The sequence below is a fragment of the Anguilla anguilla genome, chromosome 14 (assembly GCF_013347855.1).
Source record: "Anguilla anguilla isolate fAngAng1 chromosome 14, fAngAng1.pri, whole genome shotgun sequence".
In the NCBI taxonomy this organism is placed as follows: Eukaryota; Metazoa; Chordata; class Actinopteri; order Anguilliformes; family Anguillidae; genus Anguilla; species Anguilla anguilla.
The window spans coordinates 7,796,958-7,819,510 of record NC_049214.1 but is presented as its reverse complement, the minus strand read 5'-3'; the positions used below and the strand labels follow the sequence as shown (position 1 = coordinate 7,819,510).

Here is a 22,553-nt window from a genome sequence, read left to right as displayed (position 1 = left end):
CGGCACTTGGGGCACAATGAACCAACTCGAATACGAACGCGGCGGACTGGGGTGGTTTATGCACGCAAAACAGGGTATTTACAGAATGCTTCCCACTTATGTATTTTTGGCATTAAAGTCATAAGCGGGTCTCATTTGTCTCGCCTCTGTTCTGGGAGCCGGGCCTGTTGGTGCACTTGGCGGGAACTTCCGCCATTAGCTCGGCTCCAAGGTAAACCACTTGCCCCATCAACAAAACTGACACCCAATCTATGGAGTTCATATTTTCTCCAGATTATCTATGCTAGTTGACAAGCCGGTAATGGAAAAATCACACTAAGCAAATGGTTCCCCTAATAACAATAAATTTCCTATAAAATTATGAAGGGTACAAAACGTTTCCTTGCATCTATTTTGTCATGAATTCTAATTAGGGCGGTGGAAGGCGGAGAACGCTGGGTCATCACTGGGAGACTGCTGAGGCTTGATTGATAACGCGGGGCCGGGTCGGCCCGGCGCCGCCGCCGCCAGCGTCCCCTTTCTTTTTAAATTAATGGCCGTCCCACCTACCCTAATCATACAGCCCCAATGATATCCCCCTTCTTATTTCAATTTTCTGGAGGAGCGGAAAATGGGAGAGATCACTCATTTATCTTGTAATGGCTGGATAATAGATCCATCACAATGAAACATCTGCACAAACGCAGTGTTTTCTTCGCCCCCCCCCCCTCTCCTCCCACCCCCCACGCTAAACACTCCCCCCCCCCCCCCCCCCCCCCACCCCCACCTCAGCTACCACCAACAAAACTGAATCAATACTGTGGGGAGGCCCAGAGCCACATATACAGAGCTAAATCTGCAGCGTCCTGGCGGGACATGTGGGTAATAAAAATGGACATTTATCCGGTGACAAATGTAACGCGAGAAGTAAGCCAGGCACAGAGGTTTGTTTACAGTTTCCTTTCCGCACCTTTTAAATCCACCGAACATCATTACACAAGCTATTAACAAAACACAGAGTCTATCTGCATGCCCCCCCACTCGTTGCAGCGATGCAAAAAAATCACTGCCTATTCGTTATTTAATTTACAGCCTGTATAAAAATAGTTACTAATAAAGACCCCAGCGTTGGCTCTAAACACATACTCAGATTTTATTTTCCACTGAGGTGAACAAGTAAGATCAGAGAAATGTACATTTTCCTGCAACAGAGTGAACGTGAAGAGTGAAATATGGCTGGATTCCTAATCAAGACTGACGTCTTCACGGCCAACCCCATATGTACAGCTGGAGGAGAGAGCAGCTAGAGAAGGGAGGAAAATTAAATAATGCAGCATTTCCAATTAACTGTGGGGGCGGATCTGAGGAATATGTCCAGAAGACTGCGTACACGCATCGCATCAACAACAACAAAAAGACAAGAACACTTACTGCTATAAAAAAAAAAAGTCTTTACAACTGCACAGATACTTCTGTAAAGCAGTTTAAATATGGAAAGAAATCCAGTAGGGACAGAATAATACAAACCCAGGCACGCAGATTTTGTAATAAAGGAAAGGAAGTATATTCACAATGAAACTATTGTACATTTGACGTTGTTTTCCAAGGTGTTTTCACATATACAGTACATTTATATGTATGTACAGATGACCCAAACAGGGCTGAGCCTCTATTATTCCACTGAACACAAAGCAGGGAGAAGCGTGCATTCGGGCTTCTTCCCTGGTGTTCCGGACCGGCTGAGGTGAGGAGGAGGAGTGCTCTGCGGTCACTGTTAAAATCAGCCCACTACACGTGTGCTGACGACTTACATCGTGTCTTGAAGTTTAACGCTTTCTTTGATCTTGTTTCCTTGTGTGTTTTGGTAATCGGGAGACCTGCAGACTTAAGTCCACAATGCTTTTTGTTCGCAACAATCCATCTTGCTCGTGCCTGTTCCTTGAATGTTGACTTGCGCACATTAGCACACCACTGAACTAATTACCGCTGCACGTTATCAATGCATTAAAAATATAGCTTCCGCTTTGCATGAAAAATGTGCTCAGTTTTACACAAAATAATCCCTACTGACCCCATCTTGCTTATATCTGTGCTCCCTGAAAAGAATTGTGGAAAAGGAGGTGATCATCCTTCAGTAAAGACTTTGGCTACAAAGGTTTTATTTATATACTCATGATTACTTCTGCACAATGCAAGAGAGCAGAGCCCCGACCAACCAGTAGGGGTCGCTAATGCAACGATCAGGACTCATACCCTCACCGGCTTCCCACCCGCGAACACTGCCAATTGTGTTCGTAGGAACGTCTGACCAAGCCGGAGGTACCGCTGCCGGGGATTGAACCCAGGTCTCTGCAGTGGTAGGCGAGTGCTTATACCTCTACACTACCCAGACGGCCCCACTTTTATACTGCACTAAGACGATAAACAGGAAACCTCCGTTGCATGTACAGTAACGTACCACAAAAACAATGTTGAAATGTGTCAAGGTGAAATGATCACAAGGAAGCCCCATCCATGTTATAGTGTCACAGTGTTCACCAAGCGCTGGGATTTCAGCGGCCTGTTATGAAAGCGACTGTCGCCAGGCCTACACGAGCAGCGCGTGGGTGGCGCTGGTGGTGCTGGTGGTGCAAGTGGGGCTGGTGGCGCAGGGGAGGTGTCCTACAGGCTCTCAATGCCGTCAGCCTGGCTTGGCTCTCCTGTTGTCAGCTCTCGTTAGAAGAGCCGGGCTTACAAAAACAACAGCCGAGCCGAAGGCCTTCTCTTCAGGCCTGTCAGCGGTACAACAGAGACGCCGCGCAGGTTGCTACAGCCGCGCCGTCTCGTTCTGCCCAGACAGGGCAGCGCACCTTCACTCCTGCACTCGTTACGCTACTAAACGCTAACGGGCTGCGTTAGCCAGCCGCACGGCCTCCTTTTCTTACCCAATAATGCCGCTGCATTCGCAGTGGCTGCCGTCACACAGAGATTACATCACTTCATGTGAAATTGTTAAAATGCCATTGGTTATTCAGTTGCATGTACAATTATACAGGATAATTCCCACTAAAACAAACCTTACCTTAAATTCCTAACGAAATAATTAAATCTATTTTCCTCATCACAAAATCTCATTAGTAACATAAGCTGGTACTTTTAGTACCAAATTGTGTTGAATCTCCAGCCACCCCCCTTTAGAGCAGCTAATGAAGAGTGACCTCTTGTACCCAGTTGCTCTGTGACAGGGGTTAGCAAGCCTCCTTAAATGGCCGGGTGTTAAAGAAGGCTAATTTAGGAGTCATTAGTCCCTTTTCCACGACCGAAAACAGAACCGAGGTGGAACTGGGAAGATGAACCACAACACAAAAGCTGGGCTTCCACTGTGTATCCTTTCACAGAGTCAACCCTGACCACTCCCCCAGCCAGGCCCAAACCAATCAGGGGCTGCTGAGAGGCGTCGCACTGCTTTAGCAAGATGGCAGACAATCCAAACTATTTCTTATTCTGCTACAAAAATAATTATTTGTGGATAAATAGTTTGTCTGTTTTTAAGTTGGCAATGGTTTAAATCCAGCAGGTTATAATGTATTAGTCCTGCGATTAAAAAGCTAAAATAACTTCTAATACCCCATTAGAAATGTAAAACAGACATAAAATTAAATGTCTGCAATGCCCCTTTTTTAATAGACACCAGCTCTCAGGCTAGCTCCAACTGCCAATGCTGAAATAGCCATCAGCTGCTCAAGCAGTAATATTCCCGCTATTCTTCCCACACTGTCGCAGGAAGTGCTGTGCTGTGCGGACTCCTCCACAGCACCTATTAACACAGCTATTTGTCACTGCAAGTCACACTGTACTACAGAAGAGCTGAGGCGGACTGTATGAGCAGCACATCTCACTCACAGCACGAGATGCTCGGGATGTCGCACACATACGATCTGAAAAATCCTAGCTGACTTCTCCCCACGGGACCCCTCCAGAGATTTCGCCAACTGTGTCCCCCTACTGCAGACTTCCAGTCAGAGCTGCTAATGACACAGCCCGGATCTGAACTAGCAGTGCCTAAAAAGGGCTGAGCCTGCATCCAGAGCAAGCGCCTATACTGACTGAGCCACTCGGCAACCCGCCTTTGTAAAATCACACATTATACTCTGCCCTGATTGGCTGTGCCTGGCAGGTCAAACAGTCCTGGAGTCCAGCACCACCTTTATGACAGAACTGAATAGCCTGGTTCATAACGGCACGGTTCAAACAAATTGTATTTAAATAATACAAAGACAGCATCTAGTTATTCTGTGTGGAATTTGAGTTTAACTGACTTACAATTGTAGCCGTACTGTATCTATTTTTCCATAGAAAGAGGACACACAACTTCATAAGTATATAATCGGGCCTGGAAGCAGAGAGGAATGAAGCGAAAGACCAAATCAAACCAAAAGGTGTAAAAAATGGCATTAAACTCAGTGCTACATTTCTCAGGACAGCCAACTGAACCTGCCTTAAGGTTAACCTGACATCTGCTATGTTTCTAAAAACTAAAAACAAAACAATAGCAGATGACAGTGTAAATGTTCACCTATCGTACTTTTCCACAAACCCTAAATCACCAGAGAATATTCAAATTATCACAAATGGTATCTCTGAAACCTAAAAAAGTTACATTTTGTACCTTAGCTTACAGTTTCGTAGCTTGCATATTGAAAAGCAATTAACCTATTAGGCCAGTGAAAGACATGCCCCCTCTCTGATACATGAGTGATGAATGGACACTTTATGTACAAAACCCTGCAAGTCCATTCCTGGCCTTCAAGAGTCTTAAGGCAGGTTCAGTTGGCTGTCCTGAGAAATGTAGCACTGAATCTAATGCCATTTTTTACACCTATTGGTTTGATTTGGTCTTTCGCTTCATTCCTCTCTGCTCCCAGGCCCGATTATATACTTATGAAGTTGTGTGTCCTCTTTCTGCCCATTAGCACAATGAAAAAATTGATACAGTACGGCTACAATTGAAAGTCAGTTAAACTCAAATTCCACACAGAATAACTAGATGCCGTCTTTGAGTTTACATGATTTTAAATGTTTTTATTGGATTTCACTATAGGGCGATGACAAGGTGGCCAAATGCATTTTGCTCACTCTGTGAGTTTACCTAAAATAAGTTACAAAACGAGGAAACGCTTTCAAATTTGTATGCATTCATACAAATAAAACCAAATTAACTGCAATATATTTACCTACTACACAAAAGGCAAATAATGAATATTAAATGTATAATTTACAGTGGGTTGAGGTCACTTCTTAAATCTGTGTTGTGTATTGTGTGTCAAGTGTTGGGTGAGTTTGTGATTAATCGTGAAAAGTAAGAATATGTAAACTAACAACATCTAAATGCTAATTTTCAGTCTACTGAATGAAGATTTGGAATCTGACTTGAATATAAACAGGATGCCACATTTCCCCTGAAAGGCCAGGGAAGTAAGCAACTTAAAAACAAAAATGTGACGGTCAAAACTGCTTGGTTTGGGCTCCCCCATGTGTGCAACTGCAGTACCTGCACCAAAACACACACCTGCCCCCGGAACCACTGTGAGGGTACAGCTGCGATGTTCATAGTCACATTAAATTGCCTACACTTGTTTCAGAACACAGGTGTGCACATAACTTGCCAATCAATTAAGAGCTCTGATTTGAAAAGTAGAGAAATAATAAATACAACCATGCTGGAAAAGAACAATTCATTTTCTACTTACGGTGCTCTTGTCCTTCAGCAGCTTTTCAATCACTTCAATCAAATGCTCCTTTTGCTCTGGATCAAGGCTGAGGACATAAACAGAAACAAAATGGCGGACGAGAAACGCGATCACATAACAAACATGGCTTTACTGGTTAAGGACAAAATGCTAGACACCATTCTGCCATTGTCATGCACAGGATTGCAATGGACTTCCACATACACAAAATGACACATACAGAAACCAAAAGGCAGAAGTAACGCATCGCGCAAAGAAATTGCGCCTGCACCCAGTTAAAAACGAAACTCAAAATGGCGCAGCCCGAGCGGAATCTCCTCGAGCGCACGCGGGCGTGTCCGGGCCCCTTTACCTGTAGAGTTTCTGGATGGCGTGGGCGGCGGTCTTGCGCACGTAAGGGGACAGGTCGGTGGAGGCCTCCTTGATGGCCAGCATCATGATGGGTACGATAATGGGAACTCGAATGCTGGACAGGACTCTCAGGGCACTGGCTCGGATCAGCTGGTTTGGATCCTTTCGGCGGGAAGAGAGACAGGACGCTAAACATCAGCAGTCAGCAGGCTGGAGCCTTTTATTCCCAATAAATCAAGCAGGCAGTCAGCGGTGTAACATTTCTATCATTGCTTTAATACGCCAGGCAACGCGAGCAGAACGTGTCATACGGCAGATTCTGACAGAACGAGGCCGGCACTATTCAGTGGGACTGTAGCAAACGAAATCCCGACTGTTTTCTTTCCTGTTTTTAAACGTGAAATAGCCAAACCGCTGATTGCGCCATGACTAATCGCTGATATCACTGATTGAAATAAAAGGCTTATTTTTTTTAGCATATTAGCCTTTCCCCACATTCGATAAAACTGGAGTTCGTTTCGATGCCTTCAAACCGTTTTCGACTGTCCCGCGGCCCTCGTGTTTGATATCGACTTCTGCCGGCGGCAGGGGGGGGCGTCACATGACCGGCGGCGGGTCGCGCTGCACCCCGCCCCCGCGCCACGGACGACCCGCGATACCCCGGAGTCCTGGGGGGGGGGGGTATGGGGGGGGGGCGGCCTCGCCGGCGCGTCTCTCTCTCTCCCCCCCGGACCCCGGCCGGGACAGGACAGGACGGGCCCGTCCACGCTAGACCGCGCACCGCCAGAAGTGCAGCGCCAGCAATCCCGCGCAGCCGGAGAGAGGGGAAGGGGGCTCGTTCAAAGGCCCAGATGTTGGGCTAAATTGAAGCGTGATTGAGAACTAGCAGGGGTTGAAATGGGTTTTTCAGCCCCGGGCGCCGGGGAGCACGGAGGCGGCTTTCAGAACATCAGCGTCTCGGGGGCCGGCGCGGCGGTGGCGGCGGCGGCGGCGGCCGCTGTTGGAATAGCTCAATACTTCTCCTGCAGGTTGGGCGCGGAGCGCACGCGCGCACCAGAATACAAAGCCGGGAAGGGGTCCGCGTCCAGCCCGGCGTGTAAATCACGCGCGGGCGCTTCGCACGCCCGCGGAGCGGCGTCTCAGATTCACTACTGAGGATCCAGTCAACCACCCAAAACCTCACAAGCTGAACTAGCTGGGTAATCTGACTGAAATCACTGCATGTTTTATTTTTCCAAACTAGCGTTGTGCACATATTCTGGTCTCTATTCAAGTGAATCTATTTGTGAAGAAACTATATATATATATATATATATATATATATATATATATATATATATATAACTATAAATTTAGCTGAAATAGAAGGTTAGTAAGTAAATATTTATCTGTTGCATACAGAGCTCAACAGTCACATTGAGAACTTGCATCGTTCATTTGTCCAAAAAAGAATACAAATCACATTTTCAGACATCTGCTACATTTTAGTTGAATTATAGACCAATACAGACTAACTCAGTTCGAAAGATGTGATCCAAGTCCTACTGAGAAAATCGCAGAGGTCTATGATTCTATGATTTGCGACTGGCAGATTCAGTGGCAAAGCATTGTGGGATTAGGTTGGGGGGGGTGGGGGGGGACTGACCTTCAGGGCACGCTGGAAGGTGCTAATTGACAGGAGGGCCAGGTCTTGCTGCTCCTCTGCATATCTGACCAGGTACACGTAGACAAGCTTCTTCAGCTGCAGGAGGAAGCGGGGGGAAAAAAAAAATTAAACAACATGGCCGCCACATCACTCTCATCAACAGGCCAGAAAAGGCGGCAGATAATGAGGGATTCCCTCCAACAGCATTCCTTCTCCTGAACGGTATTTTCATTTCCTTTTAACTGCACTTCATTAGATGTAATGAACCCCGCAGCTGCCAATAAATTGCTTTCATCGGCGTTCGCTCCAGACATCAGCTTCCGGAGAACGGCGCGGACGCGTTTCTGGCGAACCTCAGCGCCGCCACGACGCCCGGCCGGCTTCCTTCCTTCCTTCCTCCGAGTCGAGTCTAGAACATTTTTTTATTTGTTTTATGTTATGTTTTTGAATGAAGCGAGAGCCGACTTGTTGTTATTCTTGGGAGGGTAACAAAGCCGGCCCGGGCTCAGAGGGCCTCTCCGAAAAAGGCCCCTGCTTTGTTCGCTGGCGCGCCTTCGGCGAGCGAGCGAGCGAGCCGGGGCCCGTCGTCACTTCCCCCCCCCTGCGCTGCGCCCTCTCTCCCCCCTCTCCTCGGGGCGGAGGAAAAGGCTGAGCAAATATTTGCCCGTGCGGCTGATGAGTTTCGCCTTGCCGGGTCAGAGATCGGACCTCTCATAATTCATTTCGATTCCTCAGGTTGAAGGAGCCCGATCCGGCCCCCCGGCGTGCCCCTCCAATCACCGCCCCGCGTGATTATCCGGGAGGATTAATGGCGTAACTCACTTAAAAAACGGACACAGTGCCAATCTGTCCGCCGGCTTTTAATTCAATTTATACGCCGGGACTTTGATCTGAATTCTAAGCAGCGGAGAGGGGCTGCTGCGGCGAGAGGACTCCCGTGACGGCGCAGTCACCCACGAGACGGGGAAACCTTTAGGCGCTCTTAAAACGCCACGGCTACCCTGGCCGAAAAGCAGGGTCGTATGGAGGCTGCAGAAATGCTCGCCTCATAGCAGAGGAGAGATTGTTCTTCGCTATTTATTTCCCACTTAATACTCCCCGCAAACTCATTTTGAAAAAGACAGTTTTCCGGATGTGCAGCAGGGAAACTGATAATGGACACAATCAGAAGTACTCTATTCAACTGTTAACCAGATAAGAGATGTTTCATATGTAACTTCTCATGTATCTATGACTTACTCAATATGCAATAACAAGAACAATACAGAATAACAAAAATGGGAAAAACAAGATGTAAAAAAATTTGTGTATTTCATGTTTTCCTATCTTATTCTGAGAGCTGAATGACCTTTCAATTTTCACCATTGCGTTTCTATATTAGAACAATATGACTGAGCCTGCATGTGTAATGTCAGAAAGTGTCACTCAAAAATGAGTGTAGACAATCTGTGACACACACCTACACAATAAAAAAGTAAGAAAGTAACATCTACTATTTTTCCTTCTTAAAAAGGCACCTAGGCTAAAATAGTCAGAAAGTGAAACTGGAGCGAGACTGAATTCAGTGAAAACTCATGAATTCCACTGTAGGTCCATTTAAACGGACATCTGATTAGTTTAAGCATCACACAGTATGCTCTTTGATACAGTATTATACAATCCTTGAGTAAATACAGAAATAGAAGCTTGCTTAGGTGTAACCCACAGCATGCTGTGCCCATACATGATATGGCATAGATATGGCATTCATATTTCAAGGATGGTGTGTTAGCACTCAAAGATACTCAACCCTAACAGCCATAATACTTGAATTAAGTACTCAATAACACACAAGTACTTACATGGCAGCCATATCTTACCTTTCAACTTTAAAAACTGCAATAAGGAAGGGCCAATGGGGCTTTAGTCTTAGAGTGGGGATTTCTTTTTGTTGGGGAATGAAAAAAATTGACACGGAAGGATAACACTGAGAAAAGCAGGGCTCTAGCAAAGTCTGCCGTTTGCTCAGTAAACGTATTACTGCTTAACACATCACAGCAGCCTTTAACTGATCCACAGGTGAATGACAATTAAATCAGAAAATAAAATCCTGACCTCGCAAGTCTCTGACCGGCGACTGCCATACCCAGAGGACATCGCCGCCTCCGCTACCACGGAAACCCTTCAGCACTCATAACCCGCCAATCTAAACGAATATACCACTTGATGGATTCTGTAATACTTTCTTTTTGAAAGGAGTGTAAGAGTGTGCGTGCATGTGTGTGTGTGTGTGAGAGAGAGAGAGAAAATAAAGAAAAAAAACACTTCACGGTTGCTGTTCCAGAAGCGCTTTTGCACTGGTTTAGAAACACAGCATCCTGATATTAAATCACAGAAGGCAGCAAAACACTCGATTTGTTCCTGCGCTGCTTCTGATTAGATGCGATCAATGTCAGCCAGCAGAGGCCAGAGGAGTGGGAGTGGGGGTGGGGGTGGGGAGGCGGTGGGGGTGCACAGGAACCTGGGCCAGCTTGCAAGAGCTGGAGGGGGCGAGGGGGAGGCGGGGCCGCGTGTGGGGGGAACAGCGGTGTTGGACGTGACCGCGGGCCTTCCATCGCCAATTACCACTCCCAGCAACGAGGTGCCCTGCCTGGCAGCTAATCAAAACAGAAACGCATTAGGCCCCCAGAAACACGGGCGGCTCTCCCGTTGCCAGAGGTTTCATTTATTAATCGATATTCACGGGCCGGACTTCGTGACTCATTGGACCCGGCATCCATTGTGCGGTTCGCCGTGCCGGTGAGCTTTTACTGGGTCACAGGCGAGCCGCGGCCCCGCCTCCCCGACACGCACAACATCCTGACACCTCGTTACCAGGCAGCGGGAGGCAGAATTCTAATCTGATTTGACAGAAAGACACAAAAGCCTTGGAAAACTCTGCTTTCGCTTCGTGTGACCAGAAGTAAGACAATCGGCTCCTCTGGGCTTACTTACTGTTAAAAGCTACACACAATGGTTTTCAATGCCTTTTCAAATCGGCCATTGCACAGGCATAAAAAAACTGCTTGAAAGACAGGTCGGCAATTGCTTGTTTGACTAATCTGATTTACAAACGATCTGTGCAATGGTAGGTAGCAGTGGACCAAACTCCTGATTGACTATTTTAGGAACGTGTGAGACTTCGAGAAACAAGACCAATCAAACGCGTCGTACCTCAATGTTTTTACTCGCGACGTTCTTCACCACTGCTGGGAACAGTTCCGACGCGTTCTTCCCCTTGGCGATCAGCTGCAAATGGAACACAAATCAACGTGGTGTTAGAAGGTACAGTTCACTCCACTCACAGTCCTTTTACAAGGGACAGTTGCTCACATCAACTGCTTGCATGCACATCTAATGCTGCAGCACTTGGGTAGAGTATTGTACAATTTAGCGTGGTGCTACAAGCGGAGTCTACAGAGCACAATTAATACTGTCAAAAACTAGATTCATAGAGGAATACTCGTACAGAACGATACTCATTTCAGAGCAGAGATTCATTGGTGCAGGATACATTTCTGAATGCATGTTCTCAGTGTTCATAGCTTCGGTCAGCTCTTACCCCGACGATCCTTTTCATCGCCTCCAGTTTGAGGGACTCCTTGTTGCTTTCCAGCATTTCTTTGAGGTCGTCATTCCTTCAACAACAAAAAAAATGAATAATCAAGCAACGGCGCTGCCATGACCACAATAATTTCCTCAAAGTGAAAAGGGAAATATTCGGGGTTGAGAAACGCGAAACTAAAACAACACACGCTTTAAAAACCATGCGCAGATATCCAGTGATTCCAAGCCATCCATTGGGCCAAGGTTATTTTTTATATTCATTTGCCTTTTGTCAGATAATGCTCTACATTCAATTTGATAGGCATCAGATGAAATCCAGCTGAACTGGACAAGGACCTTAACCACATCGTACACCCATTCAGCCATTATCCAAACGGCAGACCCCTTTGCATATTACCTGACATGTTTCTAGCAGAAAGACAGAACCTACTGTGCCAACACCCATTCTAACACACCAGCCAACAACCCCTTATAAATGAAATTTCACAATAATTTTAAGAATGAACAGGCTAATTAACTGCATGTAAACATGTAGGCTACTTCCAGCTGACAATTAGCCTAATACTGAACAGTATGCCGCACAAAATGATGTAAAACCACTGTGCTACTAAAAACACGTTAGTAACATATTTCTGAGAGGTCATTCTTGAAGCTGTGATGAATGAATTTCAAGCATGCCTAAATTAGTTTGTTTTTAGTTTTGACTTTGAAAATCGTGTCAGTCTTTAAGCAAAACTTCACTGAAAGGAAACTGTGGTAGTCTCACACTACAAGACTGCAGTTGAACCACTGCAGTACACGGTGGAGGTTGAGGAAGGGTGTGTGGTGCACAGATGGTGGTTTAATGATTAACTTTAGCTAAACATTCCAATGCTGCATATTGCGGCTAATGAATCATGAATTCTGGAAAATTCTTTTCACTGACTTAATCAAGAAAATCTAGCCTAGCATAATTGAATAACTTTAGAGTCATTTTAAATAGCTGCTAACAATGTTGTGGTTTACAAATGTGTAACTGTGTGTAGTCCTTGGGTCAGCATGACACAATGACAAACAGGCCTCAAAAGCAAGCTTTGTTTATCCCCTCCATACTAAATAGAAAGTAAATATACAGAAGACATTTTTACATTAAATAAAATAATACCTTAAATGTTTTGGTTATACTGAGGTGCTTGACACAAAGTATTATTTCAGGAGATGCAACAATGCAGTGAAATCTTATACCATGAAAAAAGTCTCAGTTGCATTACTTTTTAGTAATTTTTGAGAAGGATACATTATTGTGAATAATAATAAAATATTTTCAACCTATTTACACAGGTAACTTACTTACGATTACAATAAAGTAAAACAACCTACTCAGCTATACTGCTCAGCAACACCTGCATGCACAAACAAGGCTACACATACTGCCACACAGTCACAGACACAAACTAAACCCACACACATACTGCCACACAGCCACAGACACAAACTAAACCCACACACATACTGCCACACAGCCACAGACACAAACTAAACTCACACACATACTGCCACACAGCCACAGACTCAAACTAAACTCACACACATACTACACATAGCCACAGACACAAACTAAACTCACACACATATTACACAGCCACAGACACAAACTAAACTCACACACATACTACACATACTGCCACACAGCCACAGACACAAACTAAACTCACACACATACTACACATACTGCCACACAGACACAAACTAAACTCACACACATACTGCCATACAGCCACAGACACAGCCACAGACTCAAACTAAACTCACACACATACTGCCACACAGCCACAGACACAACCTAAACTCATACACATACTACACATACTGCCACACAGCCACAGACACAAACTAAACTCACACACATACTACACATACTGCCACACAGCCACAGACACAAACTAAACTCACACACACTACACAAACTGCCACACAGACACAAACTAAACTCACACACATACTGCCACACAGCCACAGACACAACCTAAACTCACACACATACTACACATAATGCCACACAGCCACAGACACAGCCACAGACTAAACTCACACATACTACACATACTGCCACACAGCCACAGACACAAACTAAACTCACACACATACTACACATACTGCCACACAGCCGCAGACACAAACTAAACTCACACACATATTACACATACTGCCACACAGCCACAGACACAAACTAAACTCACACACATACTGCCACACAGCCGCAGACTCAAACTAAACTGGCTCTCTCTCCACACTGCCCCATGCACGCTCGGGCACTGTGTGAGCGCCCTACCGCACCGCCTCATACCCAGCTCCTGGCGTCTCCTCCGGACGGCTGCTATTGGTTAGCGCCAGCTCCTCCAGGGCGGGCTCGGGTCTGATGGCCAGCTGCAGGCTCTCGGCCGACAGCAAGGCCGTCCTGACGGCGCCCGCCGCCTCCCCCCTCAGAGTGCCGAAGCCGCCCTGCATCCTGCGCACTGCCCCCCCGGGGCCCCCGGCTCGCCACCCTCCGGCCCTCAGGCGCCCGGCGGAAGACACGGCACTCCGGCTAGCCCTCGTAGCGGCTGGGCTGCGGGCTCTGAGACGTGGCCGTACGGGCTGAGAGGGGTGGCTCGGAACAGGCACTTCCGCAGGGAGGGCCCACGGCCAAGACCAGCCTTATCACCTCTCTCCGTCAACACTAGAGATCTTTCATCGGCACGCTCTGAAACATTCCGCCCACCCCCCCTACCCCCCCCCAAGAAGTGGACACAACCGGACGCGCTGTTTTGCGTGACTTTCCCAACGACTGTGAGGAGAACAATAATTAGTCCCTCGTGGTCCCCTCCAATACTGCCTGCATGATTCAAACTCTTTGAAAGAATCTGAATTTGGCAGAAAAAAAAGAAATGTCCAGGAGGAACTTGTCCAGGAGGAACTAATCCACAAAGGTTTCAATAGTTCAATAAAAAAATAATAATAATAATAAGTCGCAAGCCTTTGCTTGAGGGGTGGACCATGATACTGTGGCGACTATAATGCCTGCGTAAGATCAATTCGGTTCGGCTAAAACATCAAGACTTCAGCGTACTGAAATCACGGAAGGTACTGTGTGTACTTCACCGTACTGAAATCACGGAAGCCAGCGTGTGTTTGTTTAACAGTATCAGACCACCTCGCGTCCGAGCGCTCATGAGTCAGCGCGGTACTCTGAAAGCTCGCAGAAGCCGCGAAATAAGGAGCGAGATAGGGGGAGAAGGGAACGGCGCGAACAAGCCGACCCGGTTCTCACGACTCGATGAGGGGTCAGTAACGCTGACGGAGAGGAGCCGCCCGCGGCTCTGTGAAACGTGGGCATCGGGCGCCCGTCAGCGGAGCGTTTCTGACGGCTCACGCCCCGCGCCCGCGCGCCGGCGAGCCGGGAGCCCCTGACAAACGGATTGGCAGCAGCTCTCCACGCCTGTCACGGGCACACAGGCCTCACTCTATCTCCACCGCTTCCTGCTCTGGAGCTTCAGAGCCGACAGGCCGACAGCGCGTCGCTCCGACCTCGCGCCCCCCCCCCCCCCCCCCCCGAGCCCCCGAGCCCCCTCCGAACGCGGCCTGCGCGAAGCGATTAACCGCGCTTAAAATGTTTACTTTTCCACGCTGAGCCGTGGAAATCTGCCAGTCATAAATCTGTCCCAGGGCCGCTGACACCCGAGAGCCATCAGCGCAGTCACACACCATTCGCACAACTGCTGGGATTAGTAAGGTCGCTGAGGGATAATGGCGCCTAGACTGGGATGAACTGGTGGGGATTTTATGCCCACAGGTTCACTCAAATGAGGCTACAGGCTGAATGATTTGATGATGAAACAATGCATAAAAGCACTGTGCCACCAATTATCACTGACAAACTTTAATCTGTGATACTGCCAATGGAAAAACATTTAAAAAATCATGCAACAAAATTTATTTTTTACATTTTCAAAAATATTCAATTACTGTAAAAGGCTGCCCTCTAGTGTTACAAGGTTTTGAACACACACATAAACAATGGTATGTCATATCCATTATTAAACAGTGAAGAGAAACAGCTTCCAATGTAGTAAATAGGTAGCCTACATACATTTTCCTTTATGAAAAAAATATACATAAATACATAAATAATTAATGATCAACTGTCTCGTTTCCACCATCTGTTATGATGATTCTCACTGATACCGTTTTCTGGTATCCAAAAAACATGCTGATCTGACTTGTCTATAGTAGCCCAGTGTTTTCCATTAAATCCAATAAGCCACTGAATAATTTAAACAGGCGGTGGCCAAAATATAGGCCTTGTGTTTGGCTGCTTATGGGAAGCACAGAAGCTTCAATAAATTCCATACGGCTCATTCCAGATCTCCTGCCTCTTCAATGGGTGCCTTCTTCGCCATCACTGGCCCTGGGTGCATTCTGATCATGTGATGGGAGCGAGGTAGTTAAGCCTAAATGACATTAGCCTGTGCCTGGTGACACAAGAACCCCCCCCCCCCCCCCCCCCAGCAGCACAATGGTACCCTCTGACTGCAGACAGAGCAGAGAGTGAGTGAGTGAGGGAGCGAGCGAGGGACAAGCAAGGCTCAGCCACAAACCGGGGACAACCGCACAGGTCTCCACATGTGTCAATCCCAACAGGACAATGACTGACACCCCGCATGAAGTCTGATCGGCTGCCCATTGACAATTAGAGAGTCATTAGAAGGCGCAGTGTGTACACCGACATGGGCGAGCGGCCTTCATTAATACCCAATTAATCCCCTCTGCTCTAATTACAAAATGATTATGCTGCGAGGGGCGCTACAAGATGAGCCTTGTCTTTCCCCTGAATTCCGGGGCCAGCTGCACAGAACCATTTCGGACTCGTGTAAACAGCAGTCTCATACTTTACTGCGTTAATTACGACGTTTACAGCTCAAAGACCACCCTAACACACATCGGATTTCTAATATGCGCTCTCCCTGGCCCCCGGGTCTAACTTTAGCAATAAGGCATATTTCCTTAAAAAAGAAATAATAACAATTGAAATTGAACATAGGCTACTTCACATTAACTTTGATATTTCAATTATACCAGTGTAACAGCCTCATAAAATCAGAAATTAAGAACACGTTGAAAGTAATAATGTTAAAATGTTAAAGAGGCCGTAAGTAATCTTAGAATTCATTTACTTACTGAGTCCAAAAAATAAAAAGTAGTCAACCACTTAAAATATAAAAAAGGAACCACGCAGTATAAATTAAAACTTTGCCTGTTGTGTGTGTGTGGGGGGGGGGGGGGGGGGGCGTTGTTGGCTGTGGTCACAAGACCAGGGCGCAGATGAGCAGGACGGGGGGGGGGGGGGGGGCTGCAGGAACGCTGGCAGCCTGAGGCGCAGGCTGAGAGAGTCCAGGGGGTGGAGCTGCTCATCTCCCTGCCTGCGACACTAACAGAAGGCTCCCTCTCACCAGGCCAGGCGGGACGTACCCTCAGCGCACGCCGGACTCCCCGGCACACAGGCGGCGTGCAGGCGGCACACACCGGCGGCGCACCGCGCCAATGAAGCACCGCACACCGGCTGGCAGCAGGGCTGAGAAAGGATTATCCTGACCGGAGCCGGGAAGCCTGCCAGTCCAATACGCGAGAGAACGCACCGAGGCGGTTAGCACGGATATTGATTGGTTATTTAGCTAGAAACTGTGGCAAACACACACGTCACTGATAGGTCTCTGCAATGCGAACGTTTCGGTCCCAGCGTAGCCCACTTTCTCCTCAAGACCATCTGTTTTCTTCAAGATGCTCGGGAACACGATAACACCACTAGAGAGCAGTCACTGTTTCCTGCGGGCCACTTCACACTGAAACCGATCGAAAGTCATCAAGACATCACCCTAGTGACGATACTGAAACAAGACCTGGTCAAAACCTAGTATATGGCTGGACCGGCCAACCAATGGTGTAACTTCATAACTCGGCTGACCAATGGTCACTCAGTCACAGACATTCGCGTTTATAGGGCTGGCCCCGCTATTGCAGTCCAGCCAAAAACTTCTAAGACTATGCATGGATTTAGTGGCCTTCATGGAAATGAAATTTTCCCTAAAAAAGAAATGTATATATATATATACACACACACATATATATGTATTTTTTTACATGCAAGCAAGAATTCACGAAAAACTGCCAGAAGCCGTGGCTCAGTTTCAGAACTCTGCTCAGTAGCAAGCTAGCAGCACTAGATAGCAAAGACTAATAAGCTACAAGTGGTCCACTGGAGATAAAGTTATCAATGGCAGAACTGGCCAGTTCAGCAACATCTGTGCTGATGGGTTCAGAGTGTTTTCAGACAGATGTCCGCAGGCACCTGCTCATTTGCCACCTGTTTATCACAGATTATGGTCTGCAGGCTACCATTTGACCTGAGCTCATTTTCTCATATTTACTGCCTACAGAAAATAGAAACAGATACAAAGCATTGCTTTGTGAAAATATTTTTTTTGTACAATAGGGAACATCTATGTGAACTAGAGGAGTTCCCTGGCAGGTGCAAACACAGAGACGCAAGGCTTCATGTTTTACAATGTGTCCCTTATGGACTGCCAGTATTGATGGCCAATAACTGAGGGATGTTCAAAACACTGATGACTACTTCAGTCACAATGTTCAATGTAAATTTGGTTTATGTAAAACAGGTTGTTAATAATGTTAACAAAATATTCTTTAATATAAATTTTTTATTTAAGAAAGTAGCCTTCTAAGTGCCTAGTTGTATAGTTGTCTTGGTAGACAGTCCACGCAGACAAAGGTCTATTCTCATTCCATCTTAATAATTCACTGTATTGGCCGACATATTGGTAATCTTTGAATTTTTCCCCTGTAAAATTGATATCTGTATTGGTCTGAAATTAGGCTTTGCTGAAAATACAAAATAGTTATTGAAAAATGTGAATCATTATGCAGTCACACTTACTTATTATGCAAGTCTTTTTAAATGATAGTCCACGCTAAACAAGAAAACTAGATATTTGCAGAGCTGCTTAGAAAACTTTAATCCTTATTGAAAATCTCTAATGATTCCAGGTTTGTTAAATATTTAACTAAAAGGCACATCATTTTCCATTCCATCTATGTAAGGTTCACATAATATCCTAAAAGCATCCTGCCAGTGCACACACGCACGCACACCTCATCTGTTGTCAAGTTCTCAGTTAATATGCTTCAAATCAGAAAAAAATTGTTCATAAAACAATTTAATAACATCAATGGCATATAGACAGCATTGCGGAGAAGTAGTCAGCGCGCTGGAATTAGTTTAAAAGCATATCGAATTGGTTAGATCACTTAGAGAACTCCAAACCACTAGGAACCTTTGTTGAAAAGCAATTGAAAAAGATCATATGTTGCCATTAAAGTTACCGTTTTTTGTTTTTTTTTTACTAAAAATGAAACATATATAACAGCCCAATTACATGTTCAATTTACAAAAAGAATCCCACCATGACGTGTAAATTTACTGACATCTAGCGGCACAAATTCACAAAAAATTCTAATAGCAAGTGGGATTGTATCTTGGTGGCCAATCAATTATGACCCATTAAAAACATGTTTAAACATGCTTGTTGTTTTATCTGCTAGGTATAATCATACCATATTTGTAATTTAAACAGAGTTCCTCTTTCCCCAATACTTTACATTTTTTCTTTTGTCATAAATTTCGTCAGGCCTTTACCTAAGCACACTATCATCATATTATTTGAACATAAACGGTGTTCTTAGATGTATCTAATAAATGGTTCGCCCTTTGTTCAGTTATTTGACGAACTCTGTTAAACTGTGAATGACTTATTCTGTTCAGGCGGTCTTGATGGTTATGCTATTTAGTCATATTAAAAAGTGTACAGAGCAAAAGTAACTTCCCTATCGTTTTGCCACTGCTTCCAAGACTGTCAAACAGATGATGTCAAAATGCTATGAAGAAAATATTACTATTAACCCTATTTCTGCATATTAACATAATAGTCATCGCTTTTGAAGGGACCATTTGGGAATATCAGCTTTGATCGCGACCTTAACGCAGACGCTCGACTGTTTGGTGGGTTTTCGGTAACGATAGCTAAATGTGGTGGGGGGGAGCTTCATCCTAGATAGCTAGCCTGCTAGCTTGTCGCTTGGAAATAGTTCGTTAGCTAACTAACCTATATCGCAGAGCAGTGCAACTTCCCTGGTCAGCCAGATCATTAAAGAAAAGAGGCTTACTTTTTAAAATCAGAACTGAAGAGGCCAAATCCTGCACCGGAGCCAGTCGTAGAAGAGGTTGGAGTAGTCTCCTGCCCAACTTCAATAGCAGAATCCGCTCCTCCTTGATCATTATACGACAAGCTGTTCGCAGACATACTCATCATTTATATTGTTGCGAATGCACTGCAGATATGTTTTCTTGCTGATTTTTTCGTAATCCAAAATATTATTTGTTATGACGAAAAATTAGTGATCGACAACAAAAAACAAAACAGAACTTTTCATCAAACGTGTAACTTTTTCCTCCCTTCCACGCAATACCGGAAGTAGCACCGAGATGGAAAGGTCAAGTCACATGACAGAAGCAAACCCCATGAATGAAGCACCTGACCACCCGTTGCCGCGGTAACCGTTGCTACAGTCCAATCAAAATCTAAAAGAAACCGGAGTGAGTTGGGTGTACGTTCTTGAGTTGCAATGAAGGGGCTGAAATTATCTCAGTATAATACGAGTAGCAAGTGTTGAAGTAGCTGTCAGACCTTGTTGGTATCCAGCAAAAGGGTAGCCTGAGGGACAAAAAGAGAAAGGAGCCCATAGACCACTATGTGGTTGATTGTAGGGCTATGATAGATTTATACTTAATCGTAATTCAGCCTACAGCAAGGTGACATGAAAGAACGCTGGCTGTAGTTAATATCACAGCATAGATTCTGTTATGTATTCATTTGTCACGCACATATATAAAATAGGAATTGGAGAGTTTCAAACTCATACATGCCAGAAATGTTAAATAACCTTAAGGTATTTTACAAGGGTGTATGTCCATGTTAAAATTAAACATAACTCAATAGCTGTCCACTTGCAATCTATGCCATTCCTTTTTTTTTTTTTTTTTTTTGAGTATGCATATGTGTTACCTCATTGTCTTATACCACTGTGAATATGCAATCTACATGACAAATGTAATCACTTAACAAGGGAGACAATGTCAAAGAGTATTTTGTAAGATTGCATTACACTTTTTAACAAGAAGATCAACAAGAGGTCTATGCATACGTGGGTCACTGTTCTTAAGTATTGCTGAACATCAGTACAAAGTAGTCATCAAATTATGATAAACATGCAACTCGGTCAGATAGGTTTTTTAATAGAGGATATATATTTTCATCTCAAAGACTTTCTGAATGAGGGCATCTGCTAAACTAATTTAATAGAACAGCCACAAGCAGCATGCTGCATGGTGAGTTTTTTATATTCAATTAGATGATCAGACTTTTTTAAAATAAATGTATAAAGATGGGGAGTACAAGGAAAGCTCAGCACTGGTAATCACATTGTTTAACGACAGCATTTCAAATGTAATTAAAATCGTCAGATGTACCAGTTTTTCTTGGATTACCAAGAAAAGCTGGTACATTGTATATGTCAGTGGTGTCAAACTCGTGCCATGGAGGGCCGTGTGTATGCAGGTTTTCATTCCAGCCTCAGATCTTGATTATATAATTAGTTAAATTATTTGCTGAATTAGGGATGCAGGTTTGTGCACAATGGTGACCCGACGTCTATGGTGACCCGCATTGTCTAAATAAAAATTTTCTTATATTCTGTGCTTCAATGCAGTTAAACGCATATGGCTGAATGAGTAATTGGACTCAATTAAGGCAGCATTAATTGGTTGGAATGAAAACCTGCATACACACGGCCCTCCATGGCACGAGTTTGACACCACTGGTGTATACAATATCTGTATATATTAACATTTTTCATCTTAAAAATGTGCTTAGTGGGGCCATGTGGCTGTGAAGGACTTGAAACTACAAGAGACTGGGAATATTTGCTATTTTTAGGCTTGTAGCCAGCAGAAAAGAGATATATTACAAGCATTCAGTACATATCAGTCAATATATGTGCAGGCTACAAACAATAAATTATAAATTTTATTAACGCTTCTTGTTCACAAGCAATCTCAATGGAGTCCACATGCACTCACACACACACACACACGCACACACACACAAGGTATTCTCCAGCCTTGGAGATATGTCTATTGAGTTGTCAGAAAATAAGATTGTTTTTTATCTAAATAATATTTATTTTATTGCAAAAATACTGCAAAATCAGTTGCACTCAATTGAAATAAAGTATTATTTATCGGCAATGTTTTAATGATCAAAAAGTTTTTCATTAAAACTTAATGCCAAATAAAACTAGCCTATATTATTTCTTCACAAGTTATAAGCCTGTTTGAGAGTACCTACAATATTAACACTATGAACAGATTGGCAGTTTGCCTGCGGCTGCACTTGGGCCCTGATTTGACTGCAGCAGAGAATGTTCGCCATAATGTGTGCATTTCTTGGAGCACCAGTCCTTGTGCGCAGTGCCTGGAGTGCTGACACAGCATCTGTCAAACATGCCCAGTCCTATCCAAAGCCAAGCTCTCTGCTCTCTAATGCACCAGTTACTCTTCGGACAATTCAGGAGTAAGGGTAACTGTAAAAAAAAAAAAAAAAAAAAAAAGCTGACTGTGGAAATTTTTTTAGCATTGTACAGCACAATCAAACATTAGTTTGGTCTCTATTACAATTTGAAGTGTGGTTTTGCAGTGATATGAAAAAGAATTGCAGTAGGCAATGTTAATACTTAAAACAATATAAATGTTACATTGCTATATATTTAGCCCACTTACAAGTGTTTGTGCAGTGTCTGTGATCACAGACTTCAGTTGACAGTTCCATCTGGAGTCACAATCTGATATGGCACATGCTGGCACATCATGCCTCCATCATTTATGTATGCAAAAGGATGACAACGTGCCAATGTAACAAAAATAATAAATATTATCGTGTAGCTCTATGCAAGCATTGGTTTATTGCTTTAAGACAGCAAATACACACACACACACACACACACACACACACACACACACACACATATATATATATATATATATATATATATATGCATTTGTATTCGAAGAGTAAAATGATTTTTGTTAAATACCAGAGCAACAATTGGTAACTAAA

At 44.6% G+C, this 22,553-nt stretch overlaps 1 protein-coding gene across 4 annotated transcripts in view; it reads right to left on the bottom strand.

The window, feature by feature from the left end:
• The window catches only part of ap3b1a (adaptor related protein complex 3 subunit beta 1a), an 83,927-nt gene extending 64,063 nt beyond the window's left edge, over positions 1 to 19,864 (bottom strand). For 3 of the 4 annotated variants that reach the window (XM_035391358.1, XM_035391360.1, XM_035391359.1), the window contains exons 1-6: positions 13,616 to 14,007; positions 11,285 to 11,360; positions 10,897 to 10,971; positions 7,705 to 7,800; positions 6,061 to 6,221; positions 5,709 to 5,775 (exon numbers count right to left, since the gene is read on the bottom strand). In XM_035391358.1, coding sequence (XP_035247249.1) covers positions 5,709 to 5,775; positions 6,061 to 6,221; positions 7,705 to 7,800; positions 10,897 to 10,971; positions 11,285 to 11,360; positions 13,616 to 13,776 — 636 coding nt within the window. In that variant the 5' untranslated portion in view covers positions 13,777 to 14,007. Of the gene's footprint in view, positions 1 to 5,708; positions 5,776 to 6,060; positions 6,222 to 7,704; positions 7,801 to 10,896; positions 10,972 to 11,284; positions 11,361 to 13,615; positions 14,008 to 19,545 lie in introns of those variants that run through there. The other variant, XM_035391361.1, reaches the window with a different exon arrangement.
• Positions 19,865 to 22,553: the final 2,689 nt, after the last annotated feature.